Source organism: Molothrus aeneus, chromosome 24 (assembly GCF_037042795.1).
Source record: "Molothrus aeneus isolate 106 chromosome 24, BPBGC_Maene_1.0, whole genome shotgun sequence".
NCBI classification, from domain to species: domain Eukaryota; kingdom Metazoa; phylum Chordata; class Aves; order Passeriformes; family Icteridae; genus Molothrus; species Molothrus aeneus.
The window spans coordinates 3,566,365-3,580,076 of record NC_089669.1 but is presented as its reverse complement, the minus strand read 5'-3'; the positions used below and the strand labels follow the sequence as shown (position 1 = coordinate 3,580,076).

Below are 13,712 nucleotides of genomic sequence, written 5' to 3'. Positions count from 1 at the left end.
CAGATCTGGGGGCGCACAGAGCAGGGCTTGGGGGTGCACAGAGCAGGGTTTGGGGTTGCACAGAGCAGATCTGGGGGTGCACAGAGCAGGGTTTGGGGTTGCACAGAGCAGATCTGGGGGTGCACAGAACAGGATTTGGGGTTGCACAGAGCAGGGTTTGGGGTGCACAGAGCAGAGTTTGGGTTGCACAGAGCAGATCTGGGGGTGCACAGAGCAGGGTTTGGGGTGCACAGAACAGGATTTGGGGTTGCACAGAGCAGATCTGGGGGTGCACAGAGCAGATCTGGGGGCGCACAGAGCAGGGTTTGGGGGTGCACAGAGCAGATCTGGGGGCGCACACAGACCAGGATCCGCTGCCACGGGGGATGTTCCGCGCTGCATCCGGCGCTGGCCCCGGCGGAAGGCACCGAACTACAGATCCCGGCAGCCCCGGGCGCGGCCGCGGCGCTGCCCCGGCTGAGCCTCACATGAGCGAGCGGGGCCGGGCCGGGCCGGGCCGGGCCGGGATGGGGCAGCGCGATCGGATGTTCAAGGTGCTGGTGGTGGGGGACGCCACGGTGGGCAAGACCTCGCTGGTGCAGCGCTACGCCAACGACAGCTTCAACCGGCACTACAAATCCACCGTGGGCGGTGAGCCCGGCCGGAATGCCGGCTTAACGGGGCTACCGGGGGGCTCGCTGCCTTACCGAGCGCTTACTGGGGGCCTGCCGGGTGGTTCTCGGGGGGTCCTTGGGGTTACCGGGGATTATCGGGGGGTTACCGGGTGCTTATCTGGGGTTCCCGAGGGTTACCATGGGGTTCTCGGGGGTTACCGGGGGAGCCTTGGGGGTTCCCGGGGGTTCCCGAGTGGTTACTGGGTGCTTATCTGGGGTTACCGGGGGGTGCCCTGGCGATTCTCGGGGGTACCCGGGGGGTTTCCGGGTGGTTATCGGGGGTTACCGAAGGGTCCCTGGGGTTTCCGAGGGGTTACCGGCGGCTCTCGGGAGGTTTATGGCTGGTTATCGGGGGTGCCCTGGGGGTGCTCAGGGGTTACCGGGGGGTTACCGGCGGGTAACCGGGGGGTTCCTGGGGTTATCGGGGGTTACCGGAGATTACCGGGGGGGTTCTCGGGGGTTACCGGGTGTTTTCGGGGGCTACCGGGGAGTTACTGGGGGGTTCTCGGGGGTTACCGGGGGTTACCGGGGGGTTCGGGGGAGTCACCAGGGGGTCACTGGGGATTCCCTGGGGGTTATCGGGGGTTCTTGGGAGGTTTCCGGGGTTGTTATCGGGGATGTCCTGGGGTTACCGGGGCGCTACCGGGGGGGGTCCTTGGGGGTTACCGGGCAGTCCTTGGGGATTCTCGTGGGTTCCCGGGGGTTTCCCGAGGTCCAGCACCGCACCCATCCCGCTGCACATCCCCCGCCCCTCATCCCGCGGAACTCCCCCCTCTCCCCCCGTCCTCCCCGGGCAGCGGGGTTGGGAGTTCGGGCTGGGAACAGCCGGGTGTCGTCGGTGGTTTATGCGGCGTTAACTCCCAGACCCTCTTCCCTGAGCCCCTGGGGATTCTGTCCCTCTGCCCGGCTCATTTGGGGTGCCCCTGCCTCTGGGAATAATCACCCCAGGAGCTGTAAACTGCATAGGCCTAGGTTATAGGCTCAGCTTATCCCAGTAAAACCAGCAGCAGTGCTGGTTTGGCGTTAATTGAACAGCCCTGAGCCCCAGGAGCTTCTGTCCCTCTGCCTGGCTCATTTGGGGTGCCCCTACCCCTTGGAATCACCACCCCAGGAGCTGTAAGCTGGATAGGCTGAGGTTCCAGGCTCAGCTCATCCCAGTAAAACCAGCAGCAGTGCTGGTTTGGTGTTAATTGAACAGCCCTGAATCCCTCAGGACCTTTTGTCCCTCTGCCTGACACATTTGGGGTGCCCCATCCTTCTCCCAGCCCCAGGAATCGCCACCCCAGGAGCTGTAAGATGGGTGGTCTAAGGTTCCAGGCTCAGCTCATCCCAGTAAAACCATCAGCAGTGCTGGTTTGGCTTTAGTTAAACAGCCTGGCCTGGCTGCTGAGGGGTCAGCAGCTCTTGGGAAGCTCTGAGAGGGGGGAATGGGAGGGCTGAGCAGGATTTGGGTTCTTTATGTGAATGAATAACCTGGAAGAAGCAGGAGCTGCCAAGGGTTTACCCAGGAAATCTCCCCAAGGACCCAAAATCGGGGGTTTTGAGCACAGCTGTTTAAATCTTCTTATTCCTGAGCTGGGAGGGGATGGATTAGAGGTGCAAACTCTGGAGAGGCACAGAGCTGGGCTGGGCCCTGCTCTCTCCCAGCAGGAAATGCTGCAGGCTGCTGCCTGGGACTTTTCTTTTTGTGCTTTCTTCCTGCTTTTGGTCAGTTCCAGCCCAGCTAGGTCTGGCTGCCAGGTTGAAACCCTGACACATCAGGATCTGAGAACAGCACAGAGCTTCCTCTTTTGACTCACTGGTGACAGCAAAGATGGGGTGATTCAGCGTGGAAGGGACCTCACATCTCCTCTGACCCCATCAACAGGGACACCTTTCCCTGTCCCAGGCTAAAATGGAGTGATTCAGCTTGGAAGGGACCTCACATCTCTGACACCATCAACAGGGACACCTTTCCCTGTCCCGGGTTGCTCCAAGCCCCATCCAGCCTGGAATTGTGCTTGGGCCGGTGCCCCTGGTGCAGGATTGGGAGGGCTCTGGGAGATGGGGAGAGGCTGTGCAGGAGCAGCCCCGTGGTGCAGAATGGCCCTGAGCAGCTTTTCTTTCCTTTCCTTTGTTTCCTGCTTTTTTTGGGAATTCTCCAGTGGATTTTGCTCTCAAGGTGGTTCAGTGGTCGGAGTCGGAGACGGTTCGGCTGCAGCTCTGGGACATTGCAGGTATTTGCAAGGTTTTTTGATTTACCCAATGTTTTGGCCTTTTTTGCCTTCCTTTTCCCTTTTCCCTTTCCCTTTTCCCTTTCCTTTCCCCCTTTGTCTTCCTTTTCCTTCTCTCCAAAAATAAATCCCAGCCACCTGTGGATTCCAGGGCCAGGACTGCTCTGCTTTGCTGCCTCCAGCCTGCTGTAGTAATTTAAATATTTAATTAAAAATCCACCTGCAAGGAATACCCATAGTAATCCCTGCTTTTCAGAGCCTTCCCCCTCTGTTCCAGAGCAGAGGAAAATGTGGAACTGGCTGGACATGAGGCTGCTCAGCTCCAAATTTTGGGTTAAAATCCAAATTTCTGGCATGAGACACACTCTGAGGGACAGAATTATAAAAGCTGGAGTGGACAAGGAGCTGGAGAGGGGCAGAGGAACGAATTTCCCAAATTCCCTGGCACCAGGAGAGCTCTGGGCAGCAGCATCTCTAAAATGGCCCCTGTGGATGTGGAGCAGGGAGGAAAACAGGGCTGTGGTTTCCTCTGGCTGGGCTGCCTGGCATCCTTAAAATGGCATCAGGAAGGAGAAGTTGGCAGAATCAGCAATGCAGCAAGAAACTTTCGGTTTTGGCCCCAAAAAGGAGTTGGAGGTGGGGGAAGCAGAGCTGGCTCCGTGCCCTTGGGGTGCCCAGGGACACCCAGGTGGCCTCAGGGCACTGGGTTACAGGGGAACAGTGCAAATATTGGGGTGTCCTAACACTGGGGCACTGGGTTACAGGGGAACAGTGCAAATATTGGGGTGTCCTAACACTGGGACACTGGGTTACAGGGGAATAATGCAAATATTGGGGTGTCCTAACACTGGGGCACTGGGTTACAGGGGAATAATGCAAATATTGGGGTGTCCTAACACTGGGGCACTGGGTTACATGGGAACAATGCAAATATTGGGGTGTCCTAACACTGGGGCACTGGGTTACAGGGGAATAATGCAAATATTGGGGTGTCCTAACACTGGGGCACTGGGTTACAGGGGAATAATGCAAATATTGGGGTGTCCTAACACTGGGGCACTGGGTTACAGGGGAATAGTGCAAATATTGGGGTGTCCTAACACTGGGGCACTGGGTTACAGGGGAATAGTGCAAATATTGGGGTGTCCCATCCCTGGGCACTGGGTTACAGGGGAATAGTGCAAATATTGGGGTGTCCCAGCCCCCCCTGCCCATTGGGTGATCTTTGGTCCCTGATAACCCAGACAAATCCTGTGTGTGTTTTGTTTTTCTCTGTGGGATTGTGTGGTTTTTGTGTGTTTCTCTCAGGGTTTGTGGGGTTTTGTGTGTATTGTGTGCGTTTCTCTGTATTTCTCTGTGGGTTTTTACAGTTTTTGTGTGTTTCTCTGTGTGTTTGTGTGTTTCTGCATGGGGTTTTGTGTGTTTTTGTGTGTTTCTCTGTTTGTATGGGTTTTGTGTGTTTCTCTGTGTTTCTCCATGGGTTTGTATGGGTTTTGTGTGTTTGTGTGTTTCTCCATGGGTTTGTATGTTTTTTGTGTGTTTCTCTGTGGGCTTTTGTGTGTTTCTATGTGTGGTTTTGTGTGTTTCTGTGTGGGTTTTTGTGTGTTTCTCTGTTTGTGTGGGGTTTTTGTGTGTTTGTGTGTTTCTCTATGGGTTTCTATGGTTTTTGTGTGTTCCTCTGTGTTTCTCTGTAGGTTTGTGTGTTTCTGTGGGTTTGTGTGTTTCTGTGTGGGGTTTTGTGTGTTTCTCTGTGTTTCTCTGTGTTTTGTGTGTTTCTCTGTGGTTTCTGTGTTTCTCCGTGGGTTTTCCATCATTCTGTGACCTGACCCCCGCCCAGCCCAGAGATTCCCATCCAGCCCACACCCCAAATCCCCCCACAAACCAGAAATCCTCACTGCCAGCTGCAAATCCACCCCACAAACACACAACCTACCTGGATAACACCCCTCAAACACACAACCTACCTGCACAACACCCCACAAACACACAACCTACCTGGATAACACCCCACAAACACACAACCTACCTGGATAACACCCCTCAAACACACAACCTACCTGGATAACATCCCAAAACACACAACCTACCTGCACAACACCCCACAAACACACAACCTACCTGCACAACACCCCACAAACACACAACCTACCTGCACAACACCCCACAAACACACAACCTACCTGGATAACACCCCTCAAACACACAACCTACCTGCACAACACCCCACAAACACACAACCTACCTGGATAACACCCCACAAACACACAACCTACCTGGATAACACCCCTCAAACACACAACCTACCTGGATAACATCCCAAAACACACAACCTACCTGCACAACACCCCACAAACACACAACCTACCTGCACAACACCCCACAAACACACAACCTACCTGGATAACACCCCTCAAACACACAACCTACCTGCACAACACCCCACAAACACACAACCTACCTGCACAACACCCCTCAAACACACAACCTACCTGGATAACACCCCAAAACACACAATCTACCTGCACAACACCCCACAAACACACAACCTACCTGGATAACACCCCACAAACACACAACCTACCTGGACAACATCCCAAAACACACAATCTACCTGCACAACACCCCTCAAACACACAACCTACCTGGATAACACCCCACAAACACACAACCTACCTGCACAACACCCCACAAACACACAACCTACCTGCACAACACCCCTCAAACACACAATCTACCTGGATAACACACCACAGACACACAACCTACCTGGATAACACCCCTCAAACACACAACCTCCCTGCACAACACCCCTCAAACACACAACCTACCTGCACAACCCCCCAAAATACCAACTCTGGCTGGCTTTTTCTCTGGTTCTGACCCAAGGGCAGGAACGTTTCACGTCCATGACCCGCCTGTACTACAGGGAGGCCTCAGCCTGTGTCATCATGTTCGATGTCACCAACAGCAGCACCTTCAGCAACAGCCAGAAGTGGAAGCAGGACCTGGACAGCAAACTGGTGCTGCCAGATGGGAGCCCCGTGCCCTGCCTGCTGCTGGCCAACAAGGTGGGCAGCCTGCCCGGGCTGGGCTTCTGGGGCTTTTTTGGGGGGGGTTTGTATGGTTTTCTGTGAGTTTGTGTGGGTTTTGTGTGTTTTTCTGTGGGTTTGTGTGGTTTTTGTGTGTTTCCCTGTGGGTTTGTATGATTTTTGTATGTTTCCCTGTGGGGTTGTATGATTTTTGTATGTTTCCCTGTGGGTTTGTGTGATTTTTGTGTGTTTCTCTGTGGGTTTCTGTGTCTTTCGTGTGTCTCTCTGTGGGTTTCTATGGTTTTTGTGTGTTCCTCTGTTGGTTTGTGTGGGTTTTGTGTGTTTCTCTGTGGGTTTGTGTGTTTCTGTGTGTGTTTCTCTGTGTTTCCCTGTGTGTTTCTCTGTGGGTTTCTATGGTTTTTGTGTGTTCCTCTGTTGGTTTATATGGGTTTTGTGTGTTTATATGGGTTTTGTGTGTTTATATGGGTTTTGTGTGTTTCCCTGTGTGTTTGTGGGTTTCTCTGTGGGTTTCTATGGTTTTTGTGTGTTCCTCTGTTGGTTTGTATGGGTTTGTGTGTTTCTCTGTGGGTTTTCTGTGTTTTTTGTGGTTTTCTCTGTGGGTTTGTTTGGGTTGTTGTGTGTTTTTGTATGTTTCTCAGTGGGTTTGTATGGTTTTTTGTGTGTTTTTTGTACGGTTTTTGTGTGTTTCTGTGTGGGATTTTGTGTGTTTTTTGTGTGTTTCTCTATGGATTTGTACGGTTTTTGTGTGTTTCTGTGTGGGTTTCTGTGTTCCTCTGTGTGTGTCTGTGTGTATTCTCTGTGTTTCTGTGTGTGTTTCTCTGTGAATTAGTTTGCTTTTTGTGTGTATCTCTGTTTTTCTGTGTGTTTCTGTGTAGGTTTGTATGGTTTTTGTGCGTTTCTCTGTGGTTTTCTACATTTCTCTGTGTGTTTGTGTTTGTCTGTGTGTGTTTGTGTGTTTCTGTTTGGGTTTTTGTGTTTCTTGGTGTTTCTCTGTGGGTTTGTATGGTTTCTGTGCATTTCTATGTTTTTCTCTGTATTTCTCAGTGTTCCCCATGTTTCCCTGTGTGTTAGTGTGTCTGTGTGGGGTTTTGTATGGTTTTTATGTGTTTCTCTGTGTCTCTGTGTGTCTCTCTGTGGGTTTCTATGGTTTTTGTGTGTTTATTTTGTGGGTTTGGAGTGCCCATCCCTGGAGGTGGCACTGAGTGCTCAGGGTGGGGATGATCCCACAGGGATTTTCCTGGGATTCTGGTTTGAGGCAACAACTTTGCCTCAAAGGATCAGGGACACCTGGAGAGCTCAGGGCCAGGCTCTGCCTCTGTGTCCATCCCGTTGGCATCAGTGGTGCCACCACACCTGTGCCACCACACCTGTGCCACCACACCTGGGCGGGGAGCCCGGGCAGATTTAGGGTGGGACGAGGTTGGGGAGGCAGATTTGGGATGGGATGTGGTCGAGGAGGCAGATTTGGGATGGGAGATGAGGTCAGGGAGGCAGATTTGGGATATGGGACGGGGTTGAGGGGGCGAATTTGGGATGGGACGAGGTTGAGGAGGCAGATTTGGGATGGGATAAAGTCGGGGAGGCAGATTTGGGATGGGATGAGGTTGGGGAGGCAGATTTGGGATGGGAGATGAGGCTGGGGAGGCAGATTTGGGATGGGATGAGGTCAGGGAGGCAGATTTGGGATGGGGCTGGGGATGCAGATTTGGGATGAGGGACGGGGCTGGGGAGGCAGATTTGGGATGGGATGAGGTCAGGGAGGCAGATTTGGGATGAGGGACGAGGTTGGGGAGGCAGATTTGGGATGGGAGATGAGGCTGGGGAGGCAGATTTGGGATGGGATGAGGTTGGGGAGGCAGATTTGGGATGGGAGATGAGGCTGGGGAGGCAGATTTGGGATGGGAGATGAGGCTGGGGAGGCAGATTTGGGATGGGATGAGGTTGGGGAGGCAGATTTGGGATGGGATGAGGTTGAGGGGGCGGATTTGGGATGGGATGGGGCTGGGGAGGCAGATTTGGGATGGGATGAGGTCAGGGAGGCAGATTTGGGATGGGATGAGCTTGGGGAGGCAGATTTGGGATGGGGCTGGGGATGCAGATTTGGGATGAGGGACGAGGTTGAGGAGGCAGATTTGGGATGGGATGAGGTCAGGGAGGCAGATTTGGGATGGGATGAGGTCGAGGAGGCAGATTTGGGATGGGATGGGGCTGGGGAGGCAGATTTGGGATGGGATGAGGTCGGGGAGGCAGATTTGGGATGGGATGAGGTTGGGGAGGCAGATTTGGGATGGGATGAGCTTGGGGAGGCAGATTTGGGATGGGGCTGGGGATGCAGATTTGGGATGAGGGACGAGGTTGAGGAGGCAGATTTGGGATGGGATGAGGTCGGGGAGGCAGATTTGGGATGGGATGAGGTTGGGGAGGCAGATTTGGGATGGGATGAGGTCGGGGAGGCAGATTTGGGATGGGATGAGGTCAGGGAGGCAGATTTGGGATGAGGGACGAGGTTGGGGAGGCAGATTTGGGATGGGAGATGAGGCTGGGGAGGCAGATTTGGGATGGGAGATGAGGCTGGGGAGGCAGATTTGGGATGGGATGAGGTTGGGGAGGCAGATTTGGGATGGGAGATGAGGCTGGGGAGGCAGATTTGGGATGGGATGAGGTCGGGGAGGCAGATTTGGGATGTGATAAAGTCGGAGAGGCAGATTTGGGATGCGGGACGGGGTTGGAAGCTCCATTCCAGGCGTGCCTGACTGAGGTGTGTCAGTACCTGAGATCTCAGATAAAGAAATCTCTGCTTGCAACACCCCAGGGAGAGCCTTGGGAGCTGGCGGGGCTGAGCTGCCTCCCAGGGCTCTCCCAGCTGCAAAACTGGGGAGAAATCCCCCCTGAGAGGCCCTGGCACTGATGATCCAAAAAATCCATGGCTGCCCCATGCCTGGGGGTGTCCCAGGCCAGGCTGGAGAAGGCACAGTGGAAATGGCCCTGCCCATGGATGGTTTGAGTGAGGAATTAATTTTATTGAATTTATAAATCACATTAAAATTGCTGCAACCCAAGCCATTGTGGGATTGAGTGCCCCTGAAATGCCCCATTCCTGCCTTGCAGTGTGACCTTGCCCCGTGGGCAGTGAGCAGGGAGGAGATCGACCGGTTCAGCAAAGAAAATGGATTTTCAGGGTGGGTGGAGACGTCTGTGAAGGAAAACAAAAACATCAACGAGTCCATGAGGTAGGAGCAGCGCCTGGTGCTGTGTCCTGTGCTGGTGTTTGAGGGTCCCCAGGGTGAGGGCAGGGATGAGAATCTTCACTCCATGTTTCAGAAGGCTGATTTATTATTTAATGATATTATATATATTACATTACATTACATTATTATAATATGTTATTATATTATATTATATTATATTAATTCAATATTATTATATCATAATGTAATGTTATAATATATTATTCTATTATAGTATAATATTATAATATAATATTATAATATTATAGTATGTTATATTATATTATTATATTATTATAATTGATTATGATTTATTATATTATTATATTATAACAATATAATATCATATAATATCATATTATACATATATACTATATATAATATAAGATATATATTATATATAATATAGTATTGTACTGTATTATATTATATTATATTATATTATATTATATTATATTATATTATATTATATTATATTATATTATATATAATGTAATGTAATATATAATATAATATATTTAATATGATAATATTAATAATATATATTAAATATATTAATATTTAATATAGTCAATTATTATTATTAAATATTATTATATCATAATGTAATAATATTATATTATTTTACTATAGTATAATATTATAATATACTATTATTATATAATAGTATATTATGATAATATAATATATACATAACATACTATATTATAATATTATATACTATATAATAATGTATATTATATTATATTATATTATATCATACTATATTATATTATATGAAAATTATATACTAAAACTACACTAAAAGAATAGAGATAAAAGGATTTCACCAGAAGGCTTGAAAGGAATAGAAAGGAATGATAATAAAATCTTGTGACTGCTCACAGCTTTGACAGGGGTGGCTGTCATTGGTCACCAAGTAAAACCAATTTCACGCGCTGGGTAAACAATTCTCTAAATCACATTTCAAAGCAGCAAAACATGGAGAAGCTGAAGCTTCTCAGGAGAAAAGATCCTGGCAAAAGGAGTTTTCATAGAATGTGTGTGTGACAGTCCCAGAGCTCACTGCCTGCCCAGAGCAGCCCTGGCAGTGCCCGCGGATCATGGGCAAAGAGGAGTTTTCAGAAAATGTGATGGTGACAGGGAAGGGAGGGGCAAAACACTGCTTTGCTTTTTTATTTTGTATTTATTTCTTTTCTGCACTGCCCAACTCTCTGCAAATCCATTTCCAACCCTTCTGAGCTTTGCTTTTTATTTTTTATTTCTTTTCTTCACTGCCCAACTCTCTATAAATCCATCTCTAACCCTTCTGAGCTTTGCTTTTTAATTTTTATTTCTTTTCTGCACTGCCCAACTCTCTATAAATCCATCTCTAACCCTTCTGAGCTTTGCTTTTTAATTTTTATTTCTTTTCTGCGCTGCCCAACTCTCTACAAATCCATCTCTAACCCTTCTGAGCTTTGCTTTTTAATTTTTATTTCTTTTCTGCGCTGCCCAACTCTCTACAAATCCATTTCCAACACTTCTGACCTTCGCCTTTTTATTTCTTTTCTGCACTGCCCAACGCTGCTGATTCAAAAAAAAAAAAACCCAAAAAAACCAAAAACCAACAAATAAAAAAAAACCCCAAAACCCAGCAACCAAAAGAAGGCCCCAATCAAACTGAGGGCTGTTTCACTGTTTCCCCAGGGTTCTGATTGAGAAGATGATGTCCTCACCCACAGGAGATGGCAGCTCCTGCTCTGCTGGCACTGGGGATTACATCAGCATCAAGGAGCCCTCCCCTCCAGGCTGGGCCTGCTGCTGAGGCCACTGGCACCCCTGGGCTCCAGCTCTTCCTCTCCTCCTCATCCTCATCGTCATCATCGTCATCATCGTCATCATCACGGGCACCTTTCCCTGGACTGTCCCTGGTTTGGGGTTTTTTCCCTGTGATTCTGAACTTTTCAGTGGCTGTTTCCTCAGCACAGCCCCTGCTGCAGTGCCTTGGAGGGAGGGGTGGAGGAAGAGGAGGGGGAATGTTCCTGATTTTGGGAATATTCCTGATTTTGGGAATATTCCTGATTTTGGGAATACTCCTCACTTGGGAATATCCTCATTGGGAATGTTCCTGATTTTGGGGATACTCCTCATTTGGGAATATCCTCATTGGGAATGTTCCTGATTTGGGAATATTCCTCATTTTGGTAATATTCCTCACTTGGGAATATCCTCATTGGGAGTATTCCTGATTTGGGAATATTCCTCATTTTGGGAATATCCCTCATTGGGAATATCCCTCATTGGGAATATTCCTGATTTGGGAATATTCTTCAGTGGGAATATCCCTGATTTGGGAATATTGCTCATTTGGGAATATCCCTCATTGGGAATATCCCTTATTTTGAATATTCCTGATTTGGGAATATTCCTGATTGGGGAATATTCCTAATTTATGAATATTCCTCATTTTGGGAATATTCCTGATTTGGGAATATTCCTCATTTTTGAATATTCCTCATTTATGAATATTCCTCATTGGAAATATTCCTCATTGGAAATATTCCTCATGTTGGGAATATCCCTCATGTTGGGAATATCCCTCATTTTGGGAATATTCCTGATTTGGGAATATTCCTATTTTTGAATATTCCTCATTTATGAATAACCCTCATTTATGAATATTCCTCATTGGAAATATCCCTCATTTTGGGAATATTCCTCATTTTGGGAATATTCCTCATTGGGAATATCCCTCATTGGGAATATCCCTCATGTTGGAAATATCCCTCATTTTGGGAATATCCCTCATTGGGGATATTCCCCATTTTCTCTGCTGCTCTGATGGAGCACGATCCATGTCCAGGCAGTGCCTTGGATTATATTGATTTTTTTTTTTTTTTTTTTAATTTTAAGCACTTCCCCTCTGGCAGTGCTGGCCTGGGCTGTCAGAGGGATTTTTTAATTTTCTGCACCTTCATCCCCTCCCTTTTGGGGACATTCCAGCAATTTCCTCCCTCCCTGCTCTGTGCTGGAGGGACCAGCACATCCCAGCAGAGCCCCAGGCCTGCTGAGGATGAGGATGAGGATGAGGAGCTGGGTGTGCTTCATCCCTGTGCAATTCTGGGGGGGACCTGGAGCAGCACAGCCCCCACTGCCCTGAGAGCAGAAACCCCAGCATTTGGTCAGGAGCTGCTCCTGCCCTCCCTGGACCAGGACAAGCCTCGCTATTTGGGTTCTCCATGTGGAGCAGAGACCCCAAAATTTGGTCAGGAACCGCTCCTGCCCTCCCTGGACTAGAACAAACCTCACTCCCCTGTGGAGCAGAGACCCCAAAATTTGGTCAAGAGTTGCTGCCTCCTCCCTGGTGGAGCAGAGACCCCAAAATTTGGTCAGGAACTGCTCTGCCCTTTTTAGACCAGCACAACCCTCACCCTCCTGTGGAGCAGAGACCCCAAAATTTGGTCAGGAATTGCTGGGTCCTCCCTGTGGAGCAGAGACCCCAAAATTTGGTCAGGAATTGCTCTGGCCTTCCTGGACCAGCACAATCCTCACTCCCCTGTGGAACAGAGACCCCAAAATTTGCTCAGGGTTTTCTCCTGCCCTTGCTGGAGCAGCAGAATCCTCACTATTTGGGCTCTCCCTGTGGAGCAGAAACCCCAAAATTTGGTCAAGAATTGCTCTGGCCCTTCCTGGAGCAGAACAACCCTCAGTCCCCTGTGGAACAGAGACCCCAAAATTTGATCAGGAACTGCTCCTGCCCTTCCTGGACCAGAACAACCCTCACTATTTGGCTTCTCCTCGTGGAACAGAAACCCCAAAATTTGGTCAGGATTTTCTCCTGCCCTTCCTGGAGCAGCAGAATCCTCACCCTCCTGTGGAACAGAGACCCCAAAATTTGGTCAGGAACTGCTCTGCCCTTTTTAGACCAGCACAATCCTCACTCCCCTGTGGAGCAGAGACCCCAAAATTTGCTCAGGGTTTTCTCCTGTCCTTCCTGGAGCAGAACAACCCTCACTATTTGGGTTCTTTCTGTGGAACAGAGACCCCAAAATTTGGTCAGGAGCTGCTCCTGCCCTTCCTGGAGCAGAACCATCCCCACTGCCCTGGGTTCTCCCTTTGGAGCAAGACCCCAAAATTTGGTCAGGAATTGCTGGGTCCTCCCTGTGGAACAGAGACCCCAAAATTTGGTCAGGAATTGCTGGGTCCTCCCTGTGGAACAGAGACCCCAAAATTTGGTAGGAACTGCTCCTGCCCTTCCAGGACCAGAACAACCCTCACTATTTGGGTTCTCCCTGTGGAGCAGAGACCCCAAAATTTGCTCAGGGTTTTCTCTCTGGGCTGTAATCCCCTTTTGTGGCCCCACAAGGGCCCTTTCTGGGACATCCCAAAGTGCTTTTGGCAAGTGCTGCTCAATTGCCTTCCCAGCATCCCTGCTGCAGCCAGGAGGGGATTTGGGGAGGAAACAGCTCCCTAAACCCCCCCCCCTGCTGTTTAATGGGGCTGAGGAAGAGGAGGAAAAAAAAGATTTTATGGGATAAAAGGAAATTCCCATTTCCCTCTGGTGCCACATTCCCCGTTATTGCTGGT

At 49.5% G+C, this 13,712-nt stretch overlaps 1 protein-coding gene across 1 annotated transcript; it reads left to right on the top strand.

The window, feature by feature from the left end:
* Positions 1 to 506: 506 nt before the first annotated feature.
* Positions 507 to 11,124, top strand: RAB29 (RAB29, member RAS oncogene family). Its single transcript, XM_066565473.1, has 5 exons — positions 507 to 630; positions 2,798 to 2,869; positions 5,753 to 5,934; positions 9,025 to 9,146; positions 10,833 to 11,124. The coding sequence occupies exons 1-5, from the start codon at positions 507 to 509 to the stop codon at positions 10,948 to 10,950; spliced, it is 618 nt and encodes a 205-aa protein (XP_066421570.1). The 3' UTR covers positions 10,951 to 11,124.
* Positions 11,125 to 13,712: the final 2,588 nt, after the last annotated feature.